This window comes from Homarus americanus, unplaced genomic scaffold (assembly GCF_018991925.1).
Source record: "Homarus americanus isolate GMGI-L3 unplaced genomic scaffold, GMGI_Hamer_2.0 scaffold40416, whole genome shotgun sequence".
In the NCBI taxonomy this organism is placed as follows: domain Eukaryota; kingdom Metazoa; phylum Arthropoda; class Malacostraca; order Decapoda; family Nephropidae; genus Homarus; species Homarus americanus.
Genome location: NW_024722914.1, coordinates 151,671 through 178,305, shown reverse-complemented (window position 1 = coordinate 178,305; position 26,635 = coordinate 151,671). Strand labels below are relative to the sequence as shown.

The window sequence follows — 26,635 nt, the reverse complement described above, 5'->3', positions numbered from 1 at the left end:
GACATAGGTTATGGAGAAGTGAGGCACAAATTCTCTCCTAAGTTTACAAACCTTAACCTTTTATAGCAGAAACAGTGTTGCCTATATGAAGTAGTTTCCTGTACAACCTTATCAATTTCTCTCATCAATTTACATATACTGTACAGTTGTACCCCGCTTAACGCGGTTTCACTTAACGCGATTTCTCATATACGCGGTGCCTCGCCAGAACCGAACTTTCACTTAACGTGGTTCATCTACTCATATACGCGGAAAGCGGCGCGGGCACGATGCGCACAAGGTCGCCCAGTCATCAAAACATTACCGAGTTCTTCACCCGCCACCCACCTCAGCCGGCCCAAGTCAGTGATAGTGATAATGATAGTGAGGATATGGACTTATATGGACTTTGAGGGGTTTGACAAAGAGGCCCTGCAAGCCTCTGTGGTGGATAGTGATACAATTGATACAAGTGATACAGGTGAGGGCCAATAATCTGCCCTCTGCCTCGGAACCAACCCCCCATCCCCATGTGCCCAGCCATCTTTTCTACTAATGTAAGTGTTAAAAAACCTAATATTATTGATATTTCTCTTAATTATTAATTGTGTGTACATACCATCATAAAGTTAAGATAATATTTTTACTACAACATAGTTGTGTGTCGTCAAAAAGTGGAGTTTGGGGGTCGGGCCAGTCTCTATTGGAATTAATCCCATATGTTCTGTTGTTCACTTAACTCGGTTTTCACTTAACGCGGTACCCTGTGGGTTCAATTGACCGCGTTAAGCGGGTTACAACTGTAGTTTATTCATAGCATCTTTTCCAAAAATAATAAAAGAAAACAAATGGCAGGAATAGCCAAACATTCTGGAATGTCACCTGGGGCCTAAGGGTTAAGGCTTGCTTTCTCTACTGACATCTTGCATTTTTTAGTGACTAACCTATGTTTTCAGTTCCTTCATGATCTATGGTCAAACTAATTTTCAGCATGTGTGCATGGATGATTGATAAATTTGGAAATGCATCTCAGCGGGAAACTTGGATCCCTCAGCTGGCCTCAATGGAAAAATTGGCTTCATACTGTCTAACAGAGCCAGGTGCTGGTTCAGATGCTGGTGCTCTCTCAACATCTGCTAAAAGAGTTGGAGAGGATTTTATTCTTAATGGTTCCAAGGTGAGATATTAATAACTTTTCTACAGATATCATTCTCTCCTCCTCCCTTCTCTCCCTGATCAGCCAGCCAGTAGTGGTTATGCTGACCTGCAAGCAGCATTAGCCTAATTGATCAGCTTATTACCTGAAAAGTGTGGCCACAGATGTAGGTACTGTACTGAAGTTTACAGTCCTGGTCGAAAGTCCTTTGCCAGGCAGTTCTGGCTAACCCTGTTATGTGGCAAAGTTTGAGACATGGTGGAACTACTGGGCCCATTGCTTGGTGGTTTAAAGGGTACATTTCTTGTCTAGAAAGCTGTGTTACCAGCACTGTTAGGAACAAACCTCTGAATATTATGTGTCTCTATTTCATTGAGCTAAATCGAATCTTAACAGTTATTTTTAGCTAAATTGAATGACGAGAACCAATGTATTTAGGAGCACAGACAAAATGCCTCCCCACACACCTGCCATACTAGACCCCCATGCCCCCTCCCCTTTCCTACCGCTCTCAACCCAACATAACCAGTTTGTGAGGACGTAAGTCCTTAGAAATTAATTCAGGGCCATAGTCGGGGGAAAGCCTCCCAACAGAACAGTTGCACAATATTATCTATTTTTTGACACAGAAAATCAGGATGGCTAGAGGTAAATTATACTTACGCTTCCCTTCACTGGAACCTCAGACAGCAACGTAGAGAATGGTACGTGTGTTGGTCCTGGATCAGTGGACGCTGTTCCTGTCAAGGAGTGTTCGAGCGGTATTATGCGTCTTGCACATACAGTTAGCCGGAATCCTTCTTAACCGCAACTCTCCGATAGCTGGAATTGAAATTTTTTCGGGAAATCGTTCCCAAAGCCGGAATTTTCAGGAAAATTCCGGCTTTGGCAACAATTTTCCGAGGGACACATTTTCTGGAAAATTCAGAGAAAATTTTCCAAGTACGGTAAGTCCTCGCTTAACGTCGGCCTGCTTAACGTTGTTTCGGTACTACGTTGCTAAACTTTAAGAGACCAAAGATTCGTTTAACGTCCCGGTGACTCGGTACAGCATCATTTGAGTCTTCTTGGACTACTTTTTACCTTTTTCACAATATGTATTTAGGATGGTGTGTGCGTGTAAATTAATAAAAATAAATAAATAAAGTTACTCTATCTACCCAAAAATAAGTTAAAAAACATGTACAGTTACTTAAATGTACTTAAGGGACTAAATTTTTTATCTCTTGTGCAAAATATATGATGTCTATATTGATATTATTCACTGTCTTGCAAGGATTCCAGCAATGCAAATTATATTCTGCTAACTTTAGTCTGTAACATTTTATAGGATAAAAAATTTAAGCCTAAACCACCTTCAATCTTGCCGGAAGTGCGGAGGAGGAGGTGATGTATTATGACGCGGCCATCCAAGGTTACCTAGTGGTATTTATTTATCTGTCGTGTAGAGGAGCTTTGAGTTTTACTCTTATAAAATCTCAATGAATGTGACTTTATAGTAATGCATACCAGCACCTCACCAGGCATCACACAAGGGGAGTTTTGAATTTCTGGATATGTACTGTACTGTTTTTCATGGAGCAAAGGGAGGCTGGGGAATGTAACTCGCATATTTTATCTATTTCTTATGGGGAAAAGCGATCCCCTTAGTGTTGTTTCATATAACGTTGCATTTTCAGGAGACGTAACCCCGACGTTAAGCGAGGACTTACTGTACCCGGGAAATTCTGGAAAATTCTGGGGATGGGGAAGTTTTTTTTTGAGTTTGAGAGATGAAAATCAGGTGCATTTTCCAGAAATTCCGAGAAAAGTTTTTTGGTACCCACAAAATTCCGGGGATGAGGGATGTTTTCTTGCTTTGAGAAAGTCGTCTCGATACCCAGAAATCTCTCATTCCCGGAAGTGCTCTGCACCAATTGTTCCGGCTAACGGAGATATCACTATAATGATCGTCTATCAGGCTTAAGTATCCAGTACAAAAGAACAACAACACACATAACAGAGACTAGTGGAGCAGGTGTACACCCACTTAAGTCGACCAACCCTACAGTATTTTTTTTTTTTTTTACGGGATTAGCCCACCCGGGCACAGGTCACTGACCCAAATCAGGGCAGGGGGGGAGGATATTATAATAATAATAATAATAAAGAACCATAAAAAATAAAAAAATATAAAGATCAAAAGTGAGAAACTATATATGTATGTTGTGTTGTCAAAGTAGAGAAACAATTGAGACCCTGCAATTGTGTGTAAATGAGGCAGAAAGTCAGATCAGCAACCTGGGACTTGGTCACAATTTTCGTGATGCCATATGGCAGCAGGGTCTACCTATTGACAACACACTATGCTCCAATATCTTCCCAGGCGGTAGTACCTCCCTGTTTGGTAGCTGCCACCTACTTACTACCCAATAATGGTCTTGAAGGGAAAAGGAGTTCTTGCCACCATGTGATGAGAGAACAGGCGACATGACCCTGTTAATCCAAGAAACTGCCCTCCAGCCAGTACACCATGCACCTGACCAAACACACCTATCCAGACATACCCAAATGATTAATAATTACAAGACAACACCTGCCAGCCTAAGACCTCCAATTAAAGGGGCCTACAGCTCCTTCCAGAAGACAGAAAGAACCCAGAACCAGACGGAGTCACACTCAGTCACAAGTCCCAAAGTTGGGAGGAGGAACTCACTCCCTGATCCCCACTCCCCACCTGTTGGGTCACATGTGAGTCATTGTCCCAGTGATCCACGGTGGGAAGTGTATCCATTTCATGTTTGTGTCTGGGATTCATTCTCTGATAACATCAGTATAATGCCCTAGTAATGTATCCATGCCATTCAGTTAACTAATAAATAGCTGTACTTAAAATTGTTGCTTAGAAGATTCCCCCTCAGAACGAACACACACACACACACACACGCACTCACTCACTCACTCACGCACGCACGCACCCACCCACCTATTACTACTACTACGTGGCCTCCAGCCTCCCCCAATAGCCACACCTTCGCCACCATTTTATTACCTTATAATTAAATATCCTAATACATAAGTAGCTATCCTAGCTGTGTTGAGTTAGTTGAGCTGCAGTAATTGTTATATGTGGGGTAATTGTTAATGATGATAGAATGGGCAGTATTATTGTTTATTTTACAGTATTTGAATTTTGAAACCAATTCCTGTCATTAATTTTGTCATTGCTTACTGTGTACACTTCAAATGAACTTCAAAATACCATTTTCAAGATAAAGTATCTTCATGCTGTAAACAACTACATTGAGACTGAAGGCTACTTAACAAATGTGATAATTGTGCTCACAAATTTTGTTTTTAGAAGAATTAATATTGGGAAGAGAAATTAAATTCTTTTTTAATGGGTAGTGGAGAATGTCAGGAAACTGTAGGATTGTACACTGTAATGTGAGCTTGTCCAAGAGTAGTAAGTAATTGAATTTATCTGTAGGTACAGTACTATTCATATTGTCAGAAAATAAACTATGGAATTTTTGTTGGAAACAGGATCATGAAATTTGTTGGATACAGTAAAAGTCCAAAAATCCGGATGCCAGAAATCCGGACCACTCGAGAATCCGGACGTTTTGAAAACTTTCAAACTTTTTAAATTTAGTGGGCTTTTGTGGGTCACGTGAATGAATGGAGTTCCTTTAAAAAATTAAGTTACATAATTCTAATAATAAAAGTAATTGTAAATTATAGGTAGCTAATTTTGTTAGTTTTGTAATTAGCTTGTCCTGAAATGTAAAATTTGAGGCACTATAAATCTTTTGCGTGTATGTGTGCATGCGTGAACGCCACAGCGACAACAAGCGACCACGCAATCGGCACTTTTAAACAATCAATCAAACTGTGACAACGTATGTAATTTTGAGTCCTACTCTTTACATTTACAGAGTAGTGTACAAGCCCATAATAATGGCTCCTAAAGTAGATAAACTTCGTTGTGTGAAGAGAAAGAAGAACACATTGAAATTGAGTGACAAACTTGAAATAATTAAGAAACTAGAACGTGGTGTGAGCAATACTGTTCTAATGGAAACATACGACATTGGAAAGTCTACAATTTATGATATAAAAAAGGCAAAGAATAAAATTCTAGAAATCACAGCTTCTTCTGAGCCTTACATTAAAATTGCTGAAAGAAAAAGTTTACATCGGCCCAAATTAGAAAATCTTGATAAAGTGTTGCACGAATGGTTTTTGTTAAAACGATCAGAAGGTATGGCAATTTCTGGGCCGATGCTTATTGCCAAAGCAAAGTCTTTTAAGGAACAAATAAACATTGAATCAGAGTGCGCATTTAGTGATAGATGGCTTGGGAATTTCAAGACTCGTCATGGTATTAGACAGTTTGTTTACATTTTTGTCAGGTGTTGACTTTATTTTTCTTTAAAACTGCTTGTTTTGATAAATGAAGCATGCTATATTTGCTAATGAATAAACTATCAAAATGTACCTGTTCATCTCTTCTTTATTCCTCCTTAAATTTGAATTTTAAAAGTACTGCCTGAGAATCCGGAAAATCCGAAAATCTGGACCGACCCAATCCCCAAGCAGTCCGGATTTTTGGACTTCTACTGTAGTAAACTTAATTTACCTGATGGTCACCACAACTGGAGGTGGGCAGGATACTGTTGGCCTGTGTAGGATCCCTCATTGTTATGGTCCAGTAATGTTCCTGCTTCCATGGCTTCAGCTGGTAGACTTTTCCTTAGGTCTGACATTGAGTTTGTCATAGAATAAGTATTTAATTTGTTAGATTAATATTTTTCCAGAGATTAACCATTGACTTTGTCGGCAAATAAATAGGATTTTTTGAAGAGTAAACTACAGTACAAGGTATTGATTTTGATTAAGCTTAAACCATTGAGTTTGTTACAGAATGAATATTGAGTTTGTCAGAGAAGTAATATTTAAGTTTATCAAAGCATAAATGACTTAGTTTCTTAGAGAATAAATACAGAGTACTGTATTACAATTACTGTATCATTAAATGAAGAATGAGTTTCTCAGAGACAAAATCAACACTAGATGAATAAGTTACCAAGTGAGAAAGTTTCTCCATTTTTGGTACTGTTCTGATTTTTTCCATAGTAGTGTTTCCATTACAGCTGAATTCTGGTTTTACTTTTGAACAGGCATTCATTAGTGGTGGAGGTGACACAGACGTCTACTTGGTGATGTGTCGGACAGGAAGTGAAGGACCTAAAGGAATCTCATGTGTGCTGGTGGAGAAAGGAACTCCAGGTAAGTTTTTTGTTTTTTTTACAGGTTGTACCTCTCTAGTCCGGCAACCTCGGGACCTGACCGGTGCCGGACCATGGAAATTTCCGGACCATGGAAATTCACCCTTTTCCTGGATAGATAGTGACTTGTGCTTATGCTTGGAAGCACTAGCACCACTTTCTCTGCTTCATGGTCTCTTTGAAGACATATTGAAGGGTTAAATGTCGTACAGTAGCTTCTCAAATTTCGCGAGTTTTTAATTCGACGTTTTTTATTTGAACAAAAAAACAAAACAATTTAAAATTTTGACGGCGGAAACTCGAATTTCGACGTGTTTGAACGGCCCACCAACGTTCAGACGACGTGCACAATCATGTAAACAGCGTCATTTCTCTTATGTACAAAAGATTCATTATTGTTTATTACTGAATGTCTTTTTGATTGAATTAATGTTTATGTGTGCAAAATGAGCAATACAATTCATTAATAATACGTAGAATATTAAAACACACGAGGAAATGAGACAGCATTGTTTTCGTTGATTACAAAACCAGTGACTGACTGGTTCTACATATAAAACTGAAGAAAATAAGACCCTGGTTGTAGCTGTAGTAAAATTAATATGGTTGTTTTAAGTAATGTTATTTAATGTTAATAAATGGAACAATAGAAGTAGCTAACGATAATGGTAAAGAAAAAAGAGAGATCGCGTATGTAAGTGCGCACACGTGAAAACATATCGTCATTACTTTACATAAGAATATGAAAGCAACACTTATTTACTGTTCATATATATTTTAATTAATGTTTCTGAATTTTTTTATTGAATTAATGTTTGTGTGTGCAAAATTAACAATACAATTCATTAATAATATGAGGAGACGAGACGGCTGCCGGCATTGTTTATGTTAAAGCTTACAAAACCAGTGACTGATTGGTTCTACATATAAAACTGAAGAAAATAAGACCCTGATTGTAGCTGTAGTAAAATTAATGTAAAAAAATTAATATGGTTGTTTGAAGTACCTGTAATGTTATTTAATGTAATAAATGGAACAATATAAGTAGCTAACCATTAATGGTAAAGAAAAAAAGTGAGACTGCGCGTATGTAAGTGCGCACATGTGAAAACATATCGTCATTACTCTACATAAGAATATGAAAGCAACACTTATTTACTGCTCATATATATTGAAGGGTTAAATGTTGTACTCTGTATAGACAAGCAGAGAGAGAGAGAGAGCAGCCGAACTGCCGGATGTAAACAAACCTTAATTTCCCGCGGCTTTTTTTTTTTTTTAAGGGGATTAGCCCACCCGGGCATAGGTCACTGACCCACATTGGGGCCTGAGGGGCAAAAATTTAATACTCCTGTAATAATAATAATAATAATAATAATAATAATTCAGATTAAAAAAAAGAAAAAAAGAAAAAAAAAAAGCTGCCTACCTACCTATTGGACAAATTAAACTCGTTCCGAACCATGGGAGTTTCCTGACCACAGAATGCCGGACTAGAGAGGTACAACCTGTATTAGTATTATATGATGTCACCAAAGGCATCTTTTGTGGCTTGGACAACATTATAAGCATGATCAATAAGGGAAGCTTCATTCTCCAGCTTCCCTTCCTTTTTGCTGAAACCTTCTTATGTTATATGTCTCCTTTTACCCTGTGAAAAACCTTCTTTAATATCTTTGCCACGGTGATGTAGCCGGTCCGTCACAGGAGGCCCAGAGTGGCCGGCGGTGATTGCTACCCCCTAGTGGGAGTCGCCCTGATGTGGTGGGGTGTTTTGTGAGTCCCGAAGACCCAGTGAGCTGTACCAGAGGGGGGCTTGGTTCTTCTTCCTTCCCTCCTCTGAGGGAGGGGAAGGGTTTCCCAAACTGGGTGGGTCACTGGGGAGGGTCCAGAAAATGTCTCCTATCCTGTTGCTGGTTTTGAAAGCAGACCGGCAACATTGTCCCCAGGCCAGACTGGGGTTGGAATATTCTCCCACATGTTTGCCATGCGTGGCGTCCCATAATGCTGGGAGACGGGAATCCCAGAGGTTGAGCAACGCTGCACACTGCACTCTGCAGCTAGCAACATACTTCTTTGGTCCTTTATTTCAACTAGATGAGTGGCCGGTTGGGCCCGATCAAGTCACTCGGCTGGTCACAGTGTCGCTAGGGTCAAGCGGGCATCAGGTGGCCTGGCACTCCTATGGACTAGGAGCTACCGTCTTGGCCACCTGGTGGTTACCCACATATACTCCCCCACTACCCCTGGGGTCACCAGGGTTTTACCTCCCCTTGTTGGGCTCCATGGTGGGGAAGGGGGGGGGGGTGAAGTAATTAAAATTTTGTATGGAAGAAACAAGCTCAAATAACTGGCCAAATACTGTACTCCCCTAACGACCCTGCACCCGTCCTTGGACCTTCCTCTGGATCATCAGTTGCTACATTGTGGCACTATCAGATTGAGGAAAGTAACTCTGGGTCATGACAAATACCCAAGTATAAGAGCTACAGGAGGCCCACTGGTCCTGGCACCCTCCATAGTGCTTCTACCCATGAGATCTTACCAGGTGTGTTCAATCAGGTAGATTTTGCAAAATATCTAGTGCTCTGTACCGTGGAAGGCCAGCTTGTAATGGACCTGGACATTTTTGATGTTCACAGGTCAGTAATAATAATTTATGGGAGAGAACCAAAAATATTCACCCAGCAAGATGGTAGCCTCCTAGTGGAGGTCTCCTCCCCCTAGTAAAGTGCTCGACTCCGTACCCTGTCTGAGGTGCCTGGTGCCCCAGTCTCCTGTACTCCACATGCCACCTTTAACCAGTGTCTAGGGGCGGTATTCTCAAAAGAGTTGTACCGATACTCAGAGGAGAAGCTTCCAGAGGAGCTCCAAGTCCAAAAGTTGGTGAAAGTGGAGAGGTTCCACAAGAAAGAAAGTGGCATTCTTAACCCTACACCAACTCTGTTATTGACCTTTGACTGCTTTGAAACTCCAGTCTCTATCAAGGTTGCCTGGATCTCCCTAAAGGTGAAACCATCATGTCCCAACTGTAGATGATGTTTCCATTGTCAGTTGTATGGCCATGTCAGCCACACTTGTCGTAAGTTAGAGCAGGGTGCTCCTGCAGTAAGTGTCAACTGTGGTAAGGCCCATGAGGGTCAGAAATGTCCGGATCCGGTCTGCTGTTTTCACTGTAGTGAGGCTCACCCGGCCTCTTATAGTGATTGTTACCGGTTCTGAATTGAGGAAGAGACACTATAGAACCACACGAGAGACAAAGTGAGCTTTGCTGAAACCAGAAACACAGCACTGAAATATATCTCAAGGCTTGGGGATTCCTATACACAGGTTCTATCCTGACCCGTGTCAGCAAACTGTTGCTGTGACACTGTCCCAAGAATCATCTGTACCTGAATTCAGCTTCCACACCCAACTCTATGCCACCAATCCTCAGTCTTCAGATTTCTCTTCTAGTTGCTGAGGTCCATATGGATTAGGCAGTCACAGCTGCTACTCCTCATTTTTCCTCCACCTGTAATCCTGGTACTACAAAATTTTCAGCAAAACTCTACCAAGGATCCTCAGAGTCTCTGGGGGTATCGATGGTAGCATAGTCAACTGTTGTGAAGAAAGCGAGACATCTATGCTAGCTTAAGAACCAAATTCTGAGTCACAGACACTCCAACAGATGTCAGCTCAGGGACCTCCTACCACAGGGAGAGTCTGTAACTACTGTATGTCACTACCTACTTGTTAGTAGTAATTTAGATTTAATTCTTGTACGCTACCCAGGCTCTGGTGGGTGCTAACTCCCAATGTCCTTAAATCATATAAGCCCGGCATGACTAAACAGACGCTCACTAGCAGCAGATGCAGGTAGTGGGGTGTTAAGCTTCAGAGATAAGTCACATAATGTTGGGAAAGACATCAGTCGCTCCATTCCGTCCTCTGGTCATACCAAGTAGCTATCAAGCTCCTTCAGTTGAGGAGTTTGTGGATGAATGTTTCCTCCATAGTGACCGAGTCTGACAAAGACTCACCGTGAACTGTCCCTCTAACAGGGGTGTGACTGTGATACGTCACTTTTTGATTCTAATTGATGAGTGGCTGAATTTTTTGCACCACTTGACATCGGGGGGGGGGGGTGGTACTTAATTATTTAAGCAATTTTAAAGACACAAAGTCTCACACACACATATATGTATAGATAGAGGCTTTATATCTATGATAGAATTATGTAAATCATTTTAGAATCACAGCCTCTCTGAAATTCATTTTAGGTACAGTTATATACAAAGAGTAATTGATGTCTAATGGGAAGACCAAACCCCCGAAGGAAAGGTGAAGGAGAAGAGAGGGAATTCAATGGGGGAGGGGAGGTCACATACCGAGAGGGTACGGTGTGGGGAGACACCACACTGTACCCTTCACAGCTTCACCCGCAACATATCCTCCACCACACAACTCTCTTACTATGGTTAATAATTAAATAAAAAATATATTATTAGTTTGTCACAGGCTTTGAAACTGTTTGGGGCATGTAATGAGCAACACTTTTTGTTTTTTCAATTGTATTGGAGTAAAAGAATTAGAAAAACATACTTAAGTAAAAGTTGGCTTTTGAGCCAACTGGGAGGAGCTCCAGTCGCTCCTAAGTAAATTCTCCCCTATTTGCATTTGTCTTCAGGAGACAATGTTTGTTGACTATGATCATCTCCTTCCCAGAGGTTATAGATATTTTACAGTGGTTGTTTCTCATCCAACGTTGGGGCCAGAAAGTCAGTTTTTGCTGGGTTCCGTCCCACGTGGGGGAGAAGGGTAATGAGCATGCTGATGCTGTTGCAAAAGCAGCTGCTTCTCGCCCTGTGGCACATTGTTCACCTCTACTTGACTCTGTTATGAAGATTGTAATAAGAGCTGCTATGCGCTTGAGTTGGCATTGTAGGTGGGATGCTGTCAGAGCAAACAAGGTCCGGGACATCCACCCAGCATTGGGTGTCTGGGGATATCAGGGACTGTCATGCCGCCGAGAGACTACTTTGGCCCGCCTCTGTGTTGGTCACACACGGCTGACTCATGGTTTTTTAATGGAGAGGTGGAGAGGGCGCCTCCCTCCTATTGTGGTGACTGCCTGGTTCCATTGACTGTTCGACACTTCCTTGTGGAGTGCCCCAGTTTCAGAGATCCTTGTTGTAAGCGCCTCTCCTGGTGGCAAGGGGAAGCCGGGTCTTACTGTCTCTCTTTGGTGCTGGGGGGAGGAGTGGGTAACGTGGGAGGGAATTTCCTCTCCTTTGTGGAGGAAGCCGACCTTCTACACAAGCTTTATATGGTTTTACAAAAGCTCTATGTTACCTGTATTTATTTCTTATGTTTTTTTACCTTGCATGATTTGATTTTAATCTTTTAAGCCTTTATTTTAATTCGGCTTTATATGACCCGAGCTGTTGCGTCGCTCGGGATGTAACTACCACAATCAATCACTTATGTCCTGGGTCCTTTAAACACAAAAGATAGACTGGTGTGGTGACCTTGGAGTGCAGTCTACATAGTTGCCCGATCACGCTGACTTTGTCAAATATGTGTCTTCCTTGTCTAGCATTCATAGGCAAACATAAAATTATTGTATTTTAATTTTTTACTTCATATGCAAATTTGTGTATGGAAACCCCAAAGTGATAATTTATATCATACTCAATTTTGCTTATGAAAACTCCAAGAGTGTTAAGAATGCTTTTACTGAATTATTGTCAATGCATAGATGGAAAATTCTAGTGAAACAAATTTCATTAGTTAATTATGATATACAGGGTACCAGGGTTGTTATGATTTAAATCAAATGATTTAAATCAGAGTAAAAAATCATGATTTAAATCAAAATGATTTTTTTACTAATAACTGCTTTCTCATTTTATTCTACATGATTGAAAAGTATATGCAATACAGCAGGCTAATAACATTATTTGGATATACATAATTATATACTGTACTATAGTCTGTTCTCTCCAGTTTTGCGAAACTTTGATCATATCATAAGGTCTCATTATTAATGTATATACATTTATTTACATGAAATATATTGTTAACTAAGATAATAAATACTATTGAAATTCAGAAGAACTGTAGTATTCTCTTCTCCCGGCATTATACATCAGTCTATAAGGAGCAAGGGGCTGTAAATTTTTGCAAAGCTAGAGTGAACAGGCTGTAGGCACTCAGCTATACATATTCAGGTATTCTATTTTTATCACTTAGTATGTTCTTTTTAAACAACATAAGTATTATTTCTGATCATAATTTCAATAATTATATTAATTTTAGAGAGTGGAGAAAGTATTCTTAATATAGGTATGCTATAACGAATCTAATTGGTTCTAGAACCTCGTTCGTTATAGCATTCGGTTATAGGATTAATCCGCCCAGGCCCCCAAATACAACCACTTAACACTGAAAAATTTATGTGGAAATTGTAAAAATACGGTACTTTATCTTACCTTAGTGTTGTTCAGCATACAGGACAGGAGGCAGAGGGGGAGGGGGAGGAGAGAATTATGGAGAAGAGGTGGAAGGAGAGGAGTCATCCTTCCTAGCCCTCTTTGGTGACTGTCTTACAGGCACTTTGTCTGTTTATTTATAATTTCTTTCTTAGTTTTAAGGGTTATTAGCTTTCTCACTCGCTTTTGACGATTCAGTGTTATAATTGTACACTTGTATAACAAAATAGTTATAAAAATAACACGAATTTCCACATCAAAAGACGAAATTTCAACAAGTTCAGTGGTGCACTGACTACACAATGAACCAATATGGCGCCCGACGCTCTTGCTGTGAGCCGCGGTACAACAATATTCATGCGCCAGACGAAATAGTCCCGTATTCATCCGCGTTCGTTGTAGGAGTTGCGTTCGTTATAGCATTCTCAATTTGATAGGTAAAATCGTTCGTTATAGGAATATTCGTAGTAGAATCCGTTCGTTATAGCATACCCCACTGTACAGTACTGGTAGTTGCATCATGCATGTGTGTTTTGTTCTTTCCTGTACTGATCCTGTCAGTACAGGCAGTTGTCTAATGGCAAATCACTAATATATTTTCTTATACCCAGTACGTATGTTAATCACTCATTGGTTTGTCAATAACTTATATTGACTGGTATAATTAAAGAGTAATAGGTTATGATTGTGATTAAATTAATCTAAAAGAAACATTAATTATAACAAAAATAGATACAATAGTTGGTATCTCATACTCTAGCAGAAGCTCATATCTAAGCTCCCACTCATTTCTGCTGCACTCCCACTCCCAGACTTCATACAAGCTGTCACCTCTGATTTATGCACTGTTATGTATTTCTTTGTATTTTAAAATTATATGGAACTATTAAGTGTTAATTAAATATGCCCACTGGACGAATTGCAGCAAGTGGGAGGAAAAAGGACCCACTATGGTATTATTTTGACAGAATTCCTAAGGGCAAAGGTTTCAGAGCCAAATGTAAGAAGTGCAATCAAGAAATTCAGGGTATTGTAAGCAGAATGAAGAAGCACATGGAGATCTGCCAAAAGCAGACCAGCACCCTATCTTATTATTGTATTAAATTCCATTGGTACATCTACTGCATAAATATCTTAATGCCAATTTTCTGTTTATTATCCTGAATAAGCTTTGGTTGAAAAATACTGTTTTTATGGTTTAAAAATACCATTTTAATGCAATTAGTAAAAAATAAAAACATCGATTTAAAAAAAATCCGATTTAAATCAAATAAATCGATTTTTTTATTAAAAAAAAAATCATGATTTTTTCCAACCCTGCAGGGTACAGGTGCTGGTACAGTATAATTATAAGTGTAGCAGTGTATACAGTATATGGCTCTTAAATCTCACTGTTCTTCAAAGATGATTGTTTATAAGAAAAATAATACAGTCTTAGTGCTTTGTCTTTAATTTGAGTGTCTGCTTAGCCTAGATAATACTAAAATATTTCCTCTTAATAACTAGAAATAATGTTAAGATATTCAAATGCATGTGAATGAATAACATTGATGATTGATCTTGGTTCTCTCAGGGCTCAGTTTTGGCAAAAAGGAGAAGAAAGTAGGATGGAATTCACAACCAACTCGGATGGTGATTTTTGAGGATTGCCGTGTGCCGGCCTCAAATATAATAGGAAAGGAAGGTCAAGGCTTCAGCATTGCTATGAAGGGACTGAACGGAGGCCGCATCAATATTGGTAAGAAATTTATAAAAAAAAAAATGAAGTTGTGAGGGTATGGTAATAGGATGGACATTAAATTGAAACTGGAGTCACAATATAAACTACTGTAATAAATAGTTCCTGATAGTAGACAATTTCAAAGTGTAATATTAAGACTTTGAACATTTTCAGCATCTTGTTCACTAGGGGCAGCTCATGCTAGTATACAGAACGCTGCTGACCACACCAAGGTTCGCAAGCAATTTGGGAAACCTCTTTCAAGTTTTCAGGTTGGTTGTTAAGTTTTGCTGCAAGTTTCCATTACATTTCTACAGTATTTCTTCTCCCTTGCTTGCTCTCATATGTTGAGGCACTCACCTACATGCACACTACACATACTTGCATGCTATCACACACACATTTGTATTAATCTGGACACACATACAGTATATGAATACAGTACTACCTCTATATACCGAACCGTTTAACCAACGCTTGAATAGCCAACCTCTGCAATATCCGGGGATGGGTCCGATCAGCTGTTTGCCGTGTAAGCAGCTGTTAAACGTGGCAATGTACCATTAGAAGTGGCAGCTTCTTCAAGCCAAAGCCTTATCAGACAGCTACAGCTACACCATCAAGTGTAACCATTCCCAGCACATCAAAGTCAGACATCGGTTCCCCAAAAGAACATCAACCACAAGTTCAGGTGGAGTCTTCTTCAGACTAGGAATAACTACAGTACTGTACTGTTGTAAGTTCATTTGTTTATGACAGAGAGAGAGCAAGTGAGCGGGTGAGTGAGATAAAGATGATTGTACTGTACGTATTGTTATCTCTGTATTACAGTACAGTATATGTACTGTATATTGTACCTGTATTTACATATATTTGTACCCTGTACTCTCACGTATGATAATTACTTAACTCAAGTGATTATCTTATACTGTACACAGTAACATATTTTTGGTACAGTACCTCTATTATCAGACTTATTGGCTTTTCCGACCCACCCCTCCCCTCATATAGGTCGGTTAAACGAGGGGTTACTGTATTATCCTCTACAGCCCACTGAGATGGGAGGCCAGGAGGGCCATTTGGCCCGGGCCTCAAGCTCAAAGAGGCCTGACATTTTTATTTTATTTATTTTTTTGTGTATACTGTATAATGATTCAGTTGCAGGTACACCACCGATTTTCCGGGAACTGTTGGTCCGGCACTTAACTTCCCCTCCCTCCCTCCCTGCCAGGGTGAAGGTAGTTTTAGGCTTAAAGTTTTTATTTTATAAAATGTCACAGACTAAACTTTGCAGAATTATGACTTGCATTGCTCTAATCCATGTATGATAATGATAAATTTGAGCTTAAACATCACACAGTTTGTACAAGAGATAAAAATCTTAGTCCTTTAGAGTAGTACACAAGTGATCGTGGGCCCTTGGTGCCCGGTGGCGAGTCCAGTGGTACAGTTTACTGAGGCGTGAAAGTTCGAACGCTGGTGCTTGGCTAGCGCGCAACCGCCATCTGGCTGACAGCGTACAGCGACATCATTTTCTAGGGTAAATAAAATGGTTAATTAATGCCTTCCTAAAGAAACCATCGACATGGGACCAGGTTTGTTCCACTCTACGAATTTGTTTGCGATTTTTCCACCAAGTTTGATGAAAAGTGCTGTTTTGGCTGCCCAGAACAGTCAGTCAGCTGTCTGTCTGTCTGTCTGTCTGTCTGTCTGTCTGTCATGTTAATTGCCATATTGTCTATTTGTGCATGTATGAATCTGTCTATTTTTGTCAACCTCCTGTCTGTTTCACTGTCTGTATTCACCCTGTGTCTATTGTAGTCATGTCTGTCTGTCTGTATGTATGTGTCTGTTTGTATGTATGTGTCTGTCTTATATGTTGTCTTTGTCTTTCATAAGTCTGTCTATCTGTCTGTCTTTCTGTGTGTCCTTGAATCTGTCTGTATTATGTCCTTTGTTTGTCCGCTTCTCTCTCTCCACTTTTATCCGGTCTATCTCTATCTTTATTTATATATCTCTATGTCTCTCCATTACACTACTCATCATATTTAGCACTTTTTCTTCCTTATTGAATAGGTGATTTTAATATGGTATTCTGGGAACTTTAAAAAACACATCCCTCCATTCATACCTCCACCTCTGACTATCCCTCTCTCCCATCTCCTTTCCTCGCTCGCCTCTTAAGGATAATAATTCTTCAGTCTCTCTTCTTCTCCCTTTCTATCTTCTCTATGCATTCCTGTTATTATCTTTTTATCTCTTCTCATTTTCCATGTACGGTCAGCCACAGAAATAAGTATACACTGAAGCTGTAAGGTCGTCTGGTAACTTTGAAACTGCGCATCCAGACGCATGATGAAACTCAGCTCCCCCCACCTGTTATCTCTTAACTATTTTCTGTTTCCCCTTCTTTATTCTTCTATTTACTCATCTTCCTTCCTTTACTAATCCAAACAACATAAAAAAAAAAAGTAGGCAAAGAGAAAAAGTGGGGGGAGGAGGAGGGAACCGTCCGATAACTGCAATCGTGGGCTGACAGTGTACAGCGACATCTTTTGCCAGCGTAAATAAAATGGTTAATTAATGCCTTCCTAAAGAAACTATCGACATGGGACCAGGTTTGTTCCACTCTACGAGTTTTTTGCGATTTTTCCACCAAGTTTGATGAAAAACGATTGTGCCGTTTCGGCTGCCCAGAACAGACAGACAGACAGACACACGTCTAGTCCTATAGTATATTAGATTTGAGTACTAAGTGTGGACAGTAATTTTGCTCAAAATTATGGCATTTTCACATTTAATTTACATTTAATATTTGTTTAATTTAAGTTTCTAGCAGTCCATGGTGCTTTAGAGACATGGAAGGTGTTGTAGGGTTATGAGATATTTGTTTGCACTCAGGATGGGATGGAGAAAGGAAACTCACAATGTGCTCCCTGTATACATATTGTATTGGATGTACAATGCAGCTTGTTGCTGGGTAGGCAGCATGGTTACAAGCTTTGAGTAGAGAGAGCTGGTTGGTGAGGGTGCTCAGAGGAGGGCACGCAGCTTGAGGGATGCCAAGGTCGCCGGCGGGAGCGGGAGCCGCCAGGCTGGAGCGGAGGAGGTGGTGTTGCTTGCTGGTGGCAGTAGGTAGAAAGAGGGTGGTCACAGCGGTGTGAGGTCTTACAAGGTGGGGGTAGGCGTGGGTTGATAGTTGAGCCCCGCTCCGTCAGGCGGCGCTGGAGGCGTAGGCTGGGGAATTCGAAGAGGGTCGTCTACTCAGCGACAAATGGCGTTTGTAAGGGAGGAATTCACTACAGTGTATAATTACTGGGTCAGAGGTGTACAGTATTGTTGAATTATTATTACCTGACCTCGGTTGGTCCGGCAAAATGGATAATCCTGCAAGGCTTTGGAACCGAGGGTGCCAGAAAATTGGTGGTGAACCTGTATTTATTAATTTATTTATTTAATTTGCATTTGATAAGATTCACAACTTAAGTCCATGACCCAAAAAAGTTCTTGGCCTTCATCAGTAGTTACTGTATCCGATTAATGAGTCAACGACCACTTTCCTCCCAAAGATTTAAAAGGCACGCTTAGGTTGTTGTGGCACTGGTGGATAGTGGTGGTGGCCACTGGCATAATTCATAATTAAAATTTTACAAGAAAAACTAAAGAAATTGCTGATCAAACACTAACAATTATGGAAACGAGTGTGTGGTGGGTAGTGGAGAGGAGGGTGGTGAGTCACTCAGACCCGGAGGGTTTAAAACCTCCTTTTTTGTAGCAAGGTTGATGGTCTTGCATTCTTCTTCACAACACTAGCATGACTAGCACTTGATGGAAGCCTAACAAAGACTGGGGATGCTGTGACGCTCCGTGAGAGAGAGCGCAGTGCGCCAAGATGAGAGAGGGTGACGAGCTGTACAAAGTAGTCCGTGATGACGTTATAACGAAACAATGTTGTCTGGGACAACTATTATTGTTTGGCTCGATCAGAGTAGAATGTTCTGGAATCTCCCAGGCGTCTCTGGGTGATTCTAGGAAGTTCGAGAAATGTCTGACGAGGCATATATAAGTGGGCGCAGGCTGCCTAGGGGCAGTCAGTCGGTTGCTTCCATCCATAGCTGCTGGTTACCAGTGGTGGAAGTTGAGTAAGTGGTGAAAGGAGAAAGGTCATAACAATATGTAATAAGTAATTTGCATAAAAATTAAGTGACAAGCCAAATAATAAGATAAAAATAAGTATGTTCCTGTATATGAAGGGTACTGGTATTAATAAGCTCAAATTATTACAGTCACATATCTTTACTAATTATTAAATAACAAATAAAGAATATTTAGTTGAGTTACAGAGGCAGGGGGGGGGAGTTTAAGTCTTTTGTTTATAAAATGTCACCAACTTGACTTAGCAGAATATAACTTACATTTCTGGAATTCTAGCAAGATGGCAATTAATTTGAGTATAAAGATCCCATAGTTTGCACTTGACATAAAAATTTTAGTATTTAATTAACTCAGTTCATTTGAGTATTGTACAGGGTGTGGTAATTTATGCGTTGTGGATGCAATTGCGAAGCTTTGGGACATCACTAGTGTCTAATGTGTCTCATCACTAGTGTCTAATGTGTCTCATCACTAGTGTCTAATGTGTCTCATCACTAGTGTCTAATGTGTCTCATCACTAGTGTCTAATGTGTCTCATCACTAGTGTCTAATGTGTCTCCATATTCCCTGGTTTATTCATTGATCAGTTGTCTGAGTGCAAAGGTAGCCAAATCGAGCCATCATGTATCAAATAATTTCTAAATATAAATTCTAATGTAAAATGTTATAAGACAATAGTTTAGTAGTGGTGTTAATGTGTGTGCTGTGTAAGTGTCTTGGCCTGTCACCTCACCTACTGCCTTGTCACCTCACCACCTGACTCGTCACTTCACGACTTGGCTGGTCACCTCATCCTTCGCCTCAATAGCACAGCTCGGTCAGTTGCATTGATTTGTTACTGTATTATTTTACTTTTTTAGTATTGGATGTACATATAAAGAAATATTAATGTTTGCACAGTAATTATAATTAGACCATGAGCAGAAAAATCCAGCATTACCCAAGCGGTTGGTCTTCCCCCCGCACCAATTACGTGAGGACGCGGCTAAACATGATGGAATCTTTCATAACGCTGGGTATCTATGTCCTCAGGCCCAGAGCAGAAAGGTTTGGAGTGATTTTCTCGCCATTTTCTCAGATTTTCCGGTAATTGTTTTATAACATTACAGTAAGTGCTCGCTTAACGTCGTGGTTCCGTTTCTGAAAACCGCGACTTTAACGTAAACGACGTTAGCGGAATCAATTTTTTCCCATAAGAAATAGATAAAATACGGGAGTCACATTCCTGAGCCTCCCTTTGCCTCATAAAATACATTACATATACAGAAATTCAATGCCATTTTTATAGAAAATAGTATATATACAGGTATATATATAAAAGACTTAATTATTTTGTATTGTACTCACTGATGGGCGGAGGTGGTGGAGTGAGTGTGTGGCAGGTAGTGAAGCAGAGGAGGAGGAGGTGGGTGGTGAGTCACTGAGACCTGGCGGGTGGCTCCTCCTCCCGGTTTAAAACCTCCATTTTTGTAGCAAGGCTAATGGTCTTATGTTGCTTCTTCACAACACAAGCATCAGTAGCACTTGATGGGCGCTTGGAAGCCATTTCGAATGGTTAAGAGTTCAGTATTAAGAGCAAAAAACACTTAAAACACGCACGAACGCTACGGAAGCATAACAAAAACTGCCGTCGTTTGAGGGCGCTGTGACGTTCTACGAGTGAGAGGTAGTGTGGCAACACAAGAGAGGGTGATGCGCCATAAAAAGTAGTCCGTGACTACGCTAAAAACGACATTATATTGAGTCGTCTGGACGTTAACCTAATTATTGGTATCTAAAGAGTAGTGACGTTATAACGAAACAACGTTACCGGGGGCAACATTAAATGAGGACTTACTGTATTTATCTTTTTTATACATTTAGTCCATTCACTGTAGTCGGATACCTGTTCTTGATTCCAGCCACCTTACATCAGAGTGACAAAGGGTTTACTCGAGTAGGAAAATAAAATCACTGCTTTAATTTTTATGATTAATTTGTTGAATTGTTAAATAGATTACAGTATAATGCTTAGTTCCTGTATTACAGAACAGTCAGTTTCGCCTGGCAGAGATGTCAACCGAGTTAGTGGCTTCACGGCTATTGGTGCGTAATGCTGCTCGAGCACTTCAGGAAGATCACCCAGATGCTGTTACTCTCTGCTCCATGGCAAAGTATTATGCTACTGAAAAATGTTTTAATGTAAGTACAGTACAGTATAGTATACACTAATAGTATTTATACCCAAAATATATATATATTTGGGGTTACATATATTTGATGAGCTGTGTTGTGTTCCACATACTGTTTGGTAAAGGATTAACACTTGCTTGTTCTTACCTCAGGAAAACATAGCCCAGTTCATGTAGTTGACTACATAGTACCTTCCAGTTGCATTATCTGTAATTTTTCCTGCAGATTTTTAAGAATTAAGGTTGAATCAAATTGTTCAGTAGGGGGAGTGCCTTACGAATCAAGTAGCTCACAAGTAACTTCTCCGTCTTGAGAAGCACCTTGTTGTGACAATACTTGATCATTGAAGCACCTGTAGACTTTGTGATGTTCATGTGTTCTTTTATCTTGGCTGTATCCTTCTTTATCGTCCGGATCGTAGATTCGTTCACACCATGCTGGCGCGCCAAATCAACCTGTCTTATTCCTTTCTCCAACTCTCGGATGATCGTGTACTTCACCTCGTAGCTTAGGGCACGTCGTATTTTCTTTGGCTTAGGGCGGCTGGGTCCAGGTAATGCACGGTGTAGCCGGGAGGGGTGTAACTGACGCGGGTAGGTCAACGGGCTTCATCGCTCCCGCGGCAGGGCATGTCATATTACATTAAACCAATCACAGCTAGCGGGGAGGGAGGTAAGGATGCGTGGCCCAATCACAGTCCGATACGTCATATGACGTCACCGATAACGCAACAAAGACATACACTGCGCAACCTACTCGCTCCGCTTACCCAACATGGCGGGAGAGATGGCGGGAGGTTTGAATCCAAAAATGGCGCGGCGCGAGATGACCGCCAGCCGCTCTCCGCATATATGTGTAGATGCACCGCATAAAGTGAACATTCCGGTTCTGGCAGGGTACCGCGTAAATGTAGAAACGCGTAAAAAAAAACCGCGTAAAGCGGGGTATTACTGTATATACAATACAATACATAAATACAATCACAAACAATTTTTTTTTAAATGCGAGTCTTCCCTCAAGTCCATGCTTTATTTACGGACTTGAGGCCACTGTTTTGTGAATTTATTCTAAATAGAGACATACTGTCTGTACTACAGTACAATACTGGAATCTGAGGAGCAGTTTGGTATTCAGTAAGATCTCATATTTTGCGAGCACTACCTTCTGTAACCAAGTCTTATATTTGGCATAAAATATTGTGAATTTCGCGAGTTCCAGCCAGCTGAACGCGAGACCCAGCAAGCTGAATGCTAGCCACTGTCTTGAATGACGTCACAGCCTTCATACCAGTTACAGTCATTTCTGCTACAACGTGTGTTTTGTCAACTCGAATTGGTTGTAGCGCGATTGATGAATAGGGGAACGCTGTTTGTAAGATGCTAACTTTTGCATATGCATTTTAGCTATAACATGATTCCATCCACAATGTTTTAAGCGTGGTGCGGGGTTACGCAATGTTTATAGTTCACGTTCGACATCACATATTCAATTGATTCGTGTCTTTTGTTTGTGAAGTGTTTTTTGAGAGGTACTCTGTAAATTTTGTATTTTATTTATTTTATTTATTTTTTTTGCAAATTTAGCTGTTACCCATAAATACTGTATGAAAAGAAGTAAGTAAAATAAGTAAAAAGAATGTTTCGCAGTGAAGACTACTAACGGTTTACCCCAGCGTTCTCTGTTTACATCACGTAGTCAGTTGAATCGCGTGGTTTTTGTCGATTTCTCCGTGATTTTCGCGGTTTTCTCCAATTTTGTAGTATTAGCGATGAATATGGAAAGACAAGGTAAGAAGAACTTTTTCAAGAAGCGTTCTGGTGATCGAATTGCCGATGGTGAACGTAAAAGAGGTTTACAAGAACGCAACTATCACATTGTAGCCCGCGCCATCCTAGCGACCACCCGGGCTGCTATTGTGTGCTTTTTTGGGTGGTGCTTCCACCTGTCGAGTCAAGATAATGGCCTCTACTGGGGGTCCTACTGGTGCTGGTGGGGGTGGGACAGACCCACCAAAGCGGCCAAATAAGGAAAAGGAGAAGCAGGACTATCATAAGGGAGTTAAGTTTGCCAAGTACTCGATGCAGGATTAGCAGTGTGTGATTAAATTACTTGAGGAAGGCCTAAAAACTAGTTTCCGGAAAGCACAATCAGGTCAATAAAGGCAGAATTTGTATCATTTGGAGGTTATAAATGGGAAAATCAGAGGATGATGTAGAGTGGCCAGTCTATATTGTTATTTTTCCCATTAGTTTATGTATTTGCATTTGGCTAATTTGAATTTGGCGCAATTTTTCCAGTCTATATTGCTTGTGAAATACAAGGTCTTACTGTACTGTATAGTGAATTTCAGTATATAGAAGTTCAGTATGTAAAGGTAATACTGTACGTGTTGGTAGACCAGTTTAATATGATTAAATTTGCATGATAAATCTCGTTCCCATTCATGTTAAATCAAGGTCTACTGTATCTTGTGCTACTGCTACAGTCCATTTTAATTTTCAAGACCAATCCATCATCTTGCCTTAGTTTTCAGCTGACTAACCACAAACATATGTAGAAAAATGTTTTTTAGGATCAGCCCTCCATTTTTAGCCTGCCAGGTTTCCAGGATTTATATCTTAGTATATTTGTATTGAATTCAACAATTTCTTAGTGTGATAGAAATAATGTAGGTACTGTATTTGTATTCACAGATCATCAATGAGGCCTTGCAGCTCCATGGAGGGTATGGCTACTTGAAAGATTACAGTGTTCAGCAGTACTTGAGGGACACAAGAGTTCATATGATATTAGAGGGAACTAATGAAGTTATGAGGATTCTCATTGCTCGGCATGTCCTGTCTGACTGAAGATATTTTGTAAAGTGATCCCTGGAATAGTATTAGCAGGTTACATGTCTCAGGGATAAACTTATACAGTACATCTAACATGCACTGTACTGCACATGGTTCCCACACAAATGAGAGTTTTGTTCCCCAAATTTTCAAAGACCAATCACTGATTTTTCCTATACCAAAATGTGTAATGTATCTTACTGTACAGCATAACAACTTGCTGGATGACAAAAAATGTACAGCAGTTAATGTCACTAGAAATATACAACAAACTTGTCTTATTAAGTTTCTACAGTAATTTTATGTACTATGGTGGACAAAAATCCCTTCCCTCAGCCCTCCCTCTCTTTCCCCCTCAGCCCTCCTTCTTTTTCCTCCTCTGGCCCCCATCCCCCTTTGGTTCTCATCCCCTGCCATATGCAATACACAGTGCGCCATCTGTTGGACGATTACAGCACTTCCCTCAGTTGCCTCATTATTCGAACCTCAGGGGATTCAGTCACATTGTGGCTGGCTGAGGGAAGGAACTTTTGTCCACCATAGTACAACTGAGAAGGTGACTTCTTCCTTCCTTTACGGCCAGAGGGTCCACCCCTCTCAAGAATGTATTCAGTACAGTACATTGGCAGCTATTTATTGGTAATTTTAACAACACATAATGTACAATAAGATTTTTATTCCCCAAATCAGTATTTACAGCAGTAAGCATTGAAAGTGTTCACCAGCAATTACCTGAAAGCCTTATACACATAACATAAAAGTATTGAGCCTTGGAAGGAGAAATGCTTGCAAAATGACAACTAACACAGTAAAGATTATTGAAAACATTCATAGCCACACTAATAATACCATTGACTTTATTGTATTATGTACTGATCTACAAATTATTTGTTGAAGACTGAAGCTTCCATGACCTCTACATTTTTCAGAATTTTCCATTACTTTTCTATGGGAACCTTGAGTGTAATATATCTGGTGGGTTTCATATACTGCCAAGCTAAGTAGGTTGTGATGCACATGTTTGACTTGTCAACTACTCTTTAACTCTTAAAGAGTTATATACAGTACTGATGAATTGTCACTTTCATATTTCTATAAAGGACTTACAGGTAGAGATTACTGTACTGCAATGTTCTTTGGCTAATGTCTTCCTTACAAACTACAATTAGTGGTACAGTAGCTATGAGGTATTTAGCAGGTACAAATCTCTTCTTTGGTACTTATATTTAAAGAAAAAATATATACATGATACTATACTGAAAAAAATAGGCACTCACTTTATACTTAAAATTATCAATTAAGGTCTGTTTACATTTAGCCCACTGCTTACTGCATTTGTGATATGTTAGAAAACAGTGATTTTATTATTTCCTGTAGTTTCATGTTTAATCTCTAATGCTCTAATAATAATTATGTACATAGAATTAGTTTACATATGAATATTGATACAAGATATTTTATATACAGGTATGTACCGTCTTTCATTTGTACACCAACAGTCTAAGGATTTGAGGAAACTAAAATGTTCATATGAACTGTTAAACTGTACACAGTATCTTGTTAACAAAGGGATGCATAAATCAATTGTATATTATAATATATAAATTCGTTAATGAACACAGTGACACTGACAAATATCAAAAGTATGAAAATACTCTTTTTTTTGCAACAGGGTGTTCCTTTTAAAATCAAATGCTTGTAATTTTAACACTTTTAAAAACTAACTGTCAATATGATACTTAACACCAGGGGGTATTTTATTTCTGAATGCCACTTTGCATATTCTCCTGGATTAATCAATTTTATAGGCAAAGTTTACTCCCCTTAAATCCAGGAATTTAAAATAAATACCCCAGTATTCATGTAAAAGAGATTTATTGAATACAGTAGTTTTGTTTTGTATAAAAGATAGCACTGAGATGCATATGATTGCAATACAGTACTGTAAACACAAACAATGAATCACAATATGTACTCTTTTCACATCAAGTTGATCTTGTACCTTGTAGGAGATAATACTCCAGTGTATGACTACTTGGTATTTTGTGTTTAAACCAAGAGGTATGGCTCTATTCTATAATACAGTACAAGTATGCCTCTATTTATGATGGGGTAAGGTTCTTGAAACCCTCATCACAGGTCAAAGTATCATAAAGGAGGATCATTATAACATGGGGTTCAATGGGATAGGTTCCTGCCCAGTCAGTCACCCACGTCACCAAAAAAAGAAAAAAAAGAATCCTGTAATACTACTGTGTACAAAACTACATCATTAACCTCCACCTTTATTGAAAACAAACATATCCCTCATCATACTGCACCCCCCCCCACCTCATCACGCAGTGTGATGGGGGTTATAATTATACCTGCACCCACTGTTTATTCTATGTAATTTTTTATATTATCTACGATCACATAAACCCAATGAAATGTAGTTTTTATTAAAATAATGTTAGTACAGTACAGGGGTAAAATATTTTATATGATTTTCATGACATTTTATGTCGTTGGTACTTTACCGAGACTTTGTCGACATAACAGAAGCGTTGCCACCACATGGTGTAAAAATAAGTCTACATACCGTGCTTACCTTCCTTCTGAAAACACCCACTGCTTCGTGTGGTACTGCGCTCACGGGCAGCTGCAGCGGTCTTATTTGAGCGTTCCCTCATGTGGTACGCGTGTGCCACATAACAAGATTTCAGTCTCAAAGAGGTTAAGAACAAGTCTGGTTATCATCACATATCCCCTTCAAGACAAAGGACATGAAATACCACCTGCAGTGAAGGGATCGTTAATACGGGTTGCATCTCCCTGATCCGCCACCCTCGGGACCTGACCGGTGCTGGACCGGGGAATTTTCCGAACCGTGGATG

General features: G+C 39.8%; 1 protein-coding gene across 1 annotated transcript in view; it reads left to right on the top strand.

Annotated features, from left to right (window-relative positions):
- Nucleotides 1-25,507, top strand: part of LOC121863181 (isobutyryl-CoA dehydrogenase, mitochondrial-like) — a 36,217-nt gene extending 10,710 nt beyond the window's left edge. The window contains exons 4-9 of the mRNA XM_042361662.1: nucleotides 970-1,156; nucleotides 6,298-6,406; nucleotides 14,452-14,616; nucleotides 14,773-14,870; nucleotides 20,782-20,934; nucleotides 23,619-25,507. Coding sequence (XP_042217596.1) covers nucleotides 970-1,156; nucleotides 6,298-6,406; nucleotides 14,452-14,616; nucleotides 14,773-14,870; nucleotides 20,782-20,934; nucleotides 23,619-23,774 — 868 coding nt within the window. The 3' untranslated portion in view covers nucleotides 23,775-25,507. The remainder of the gene's footprint in view (nucleotides 1-969; nucleotides 1,157-6,297; nucleotides 6,407-14,451; nucleotides 14,617-14,772; nucleotides 14,871-20,781; nucleotides 20,935-23,618) is intronic.
- The last annotated feature ends 1,128 nt before the right edge of the window (nucleotides 25,508-26,635 follow it).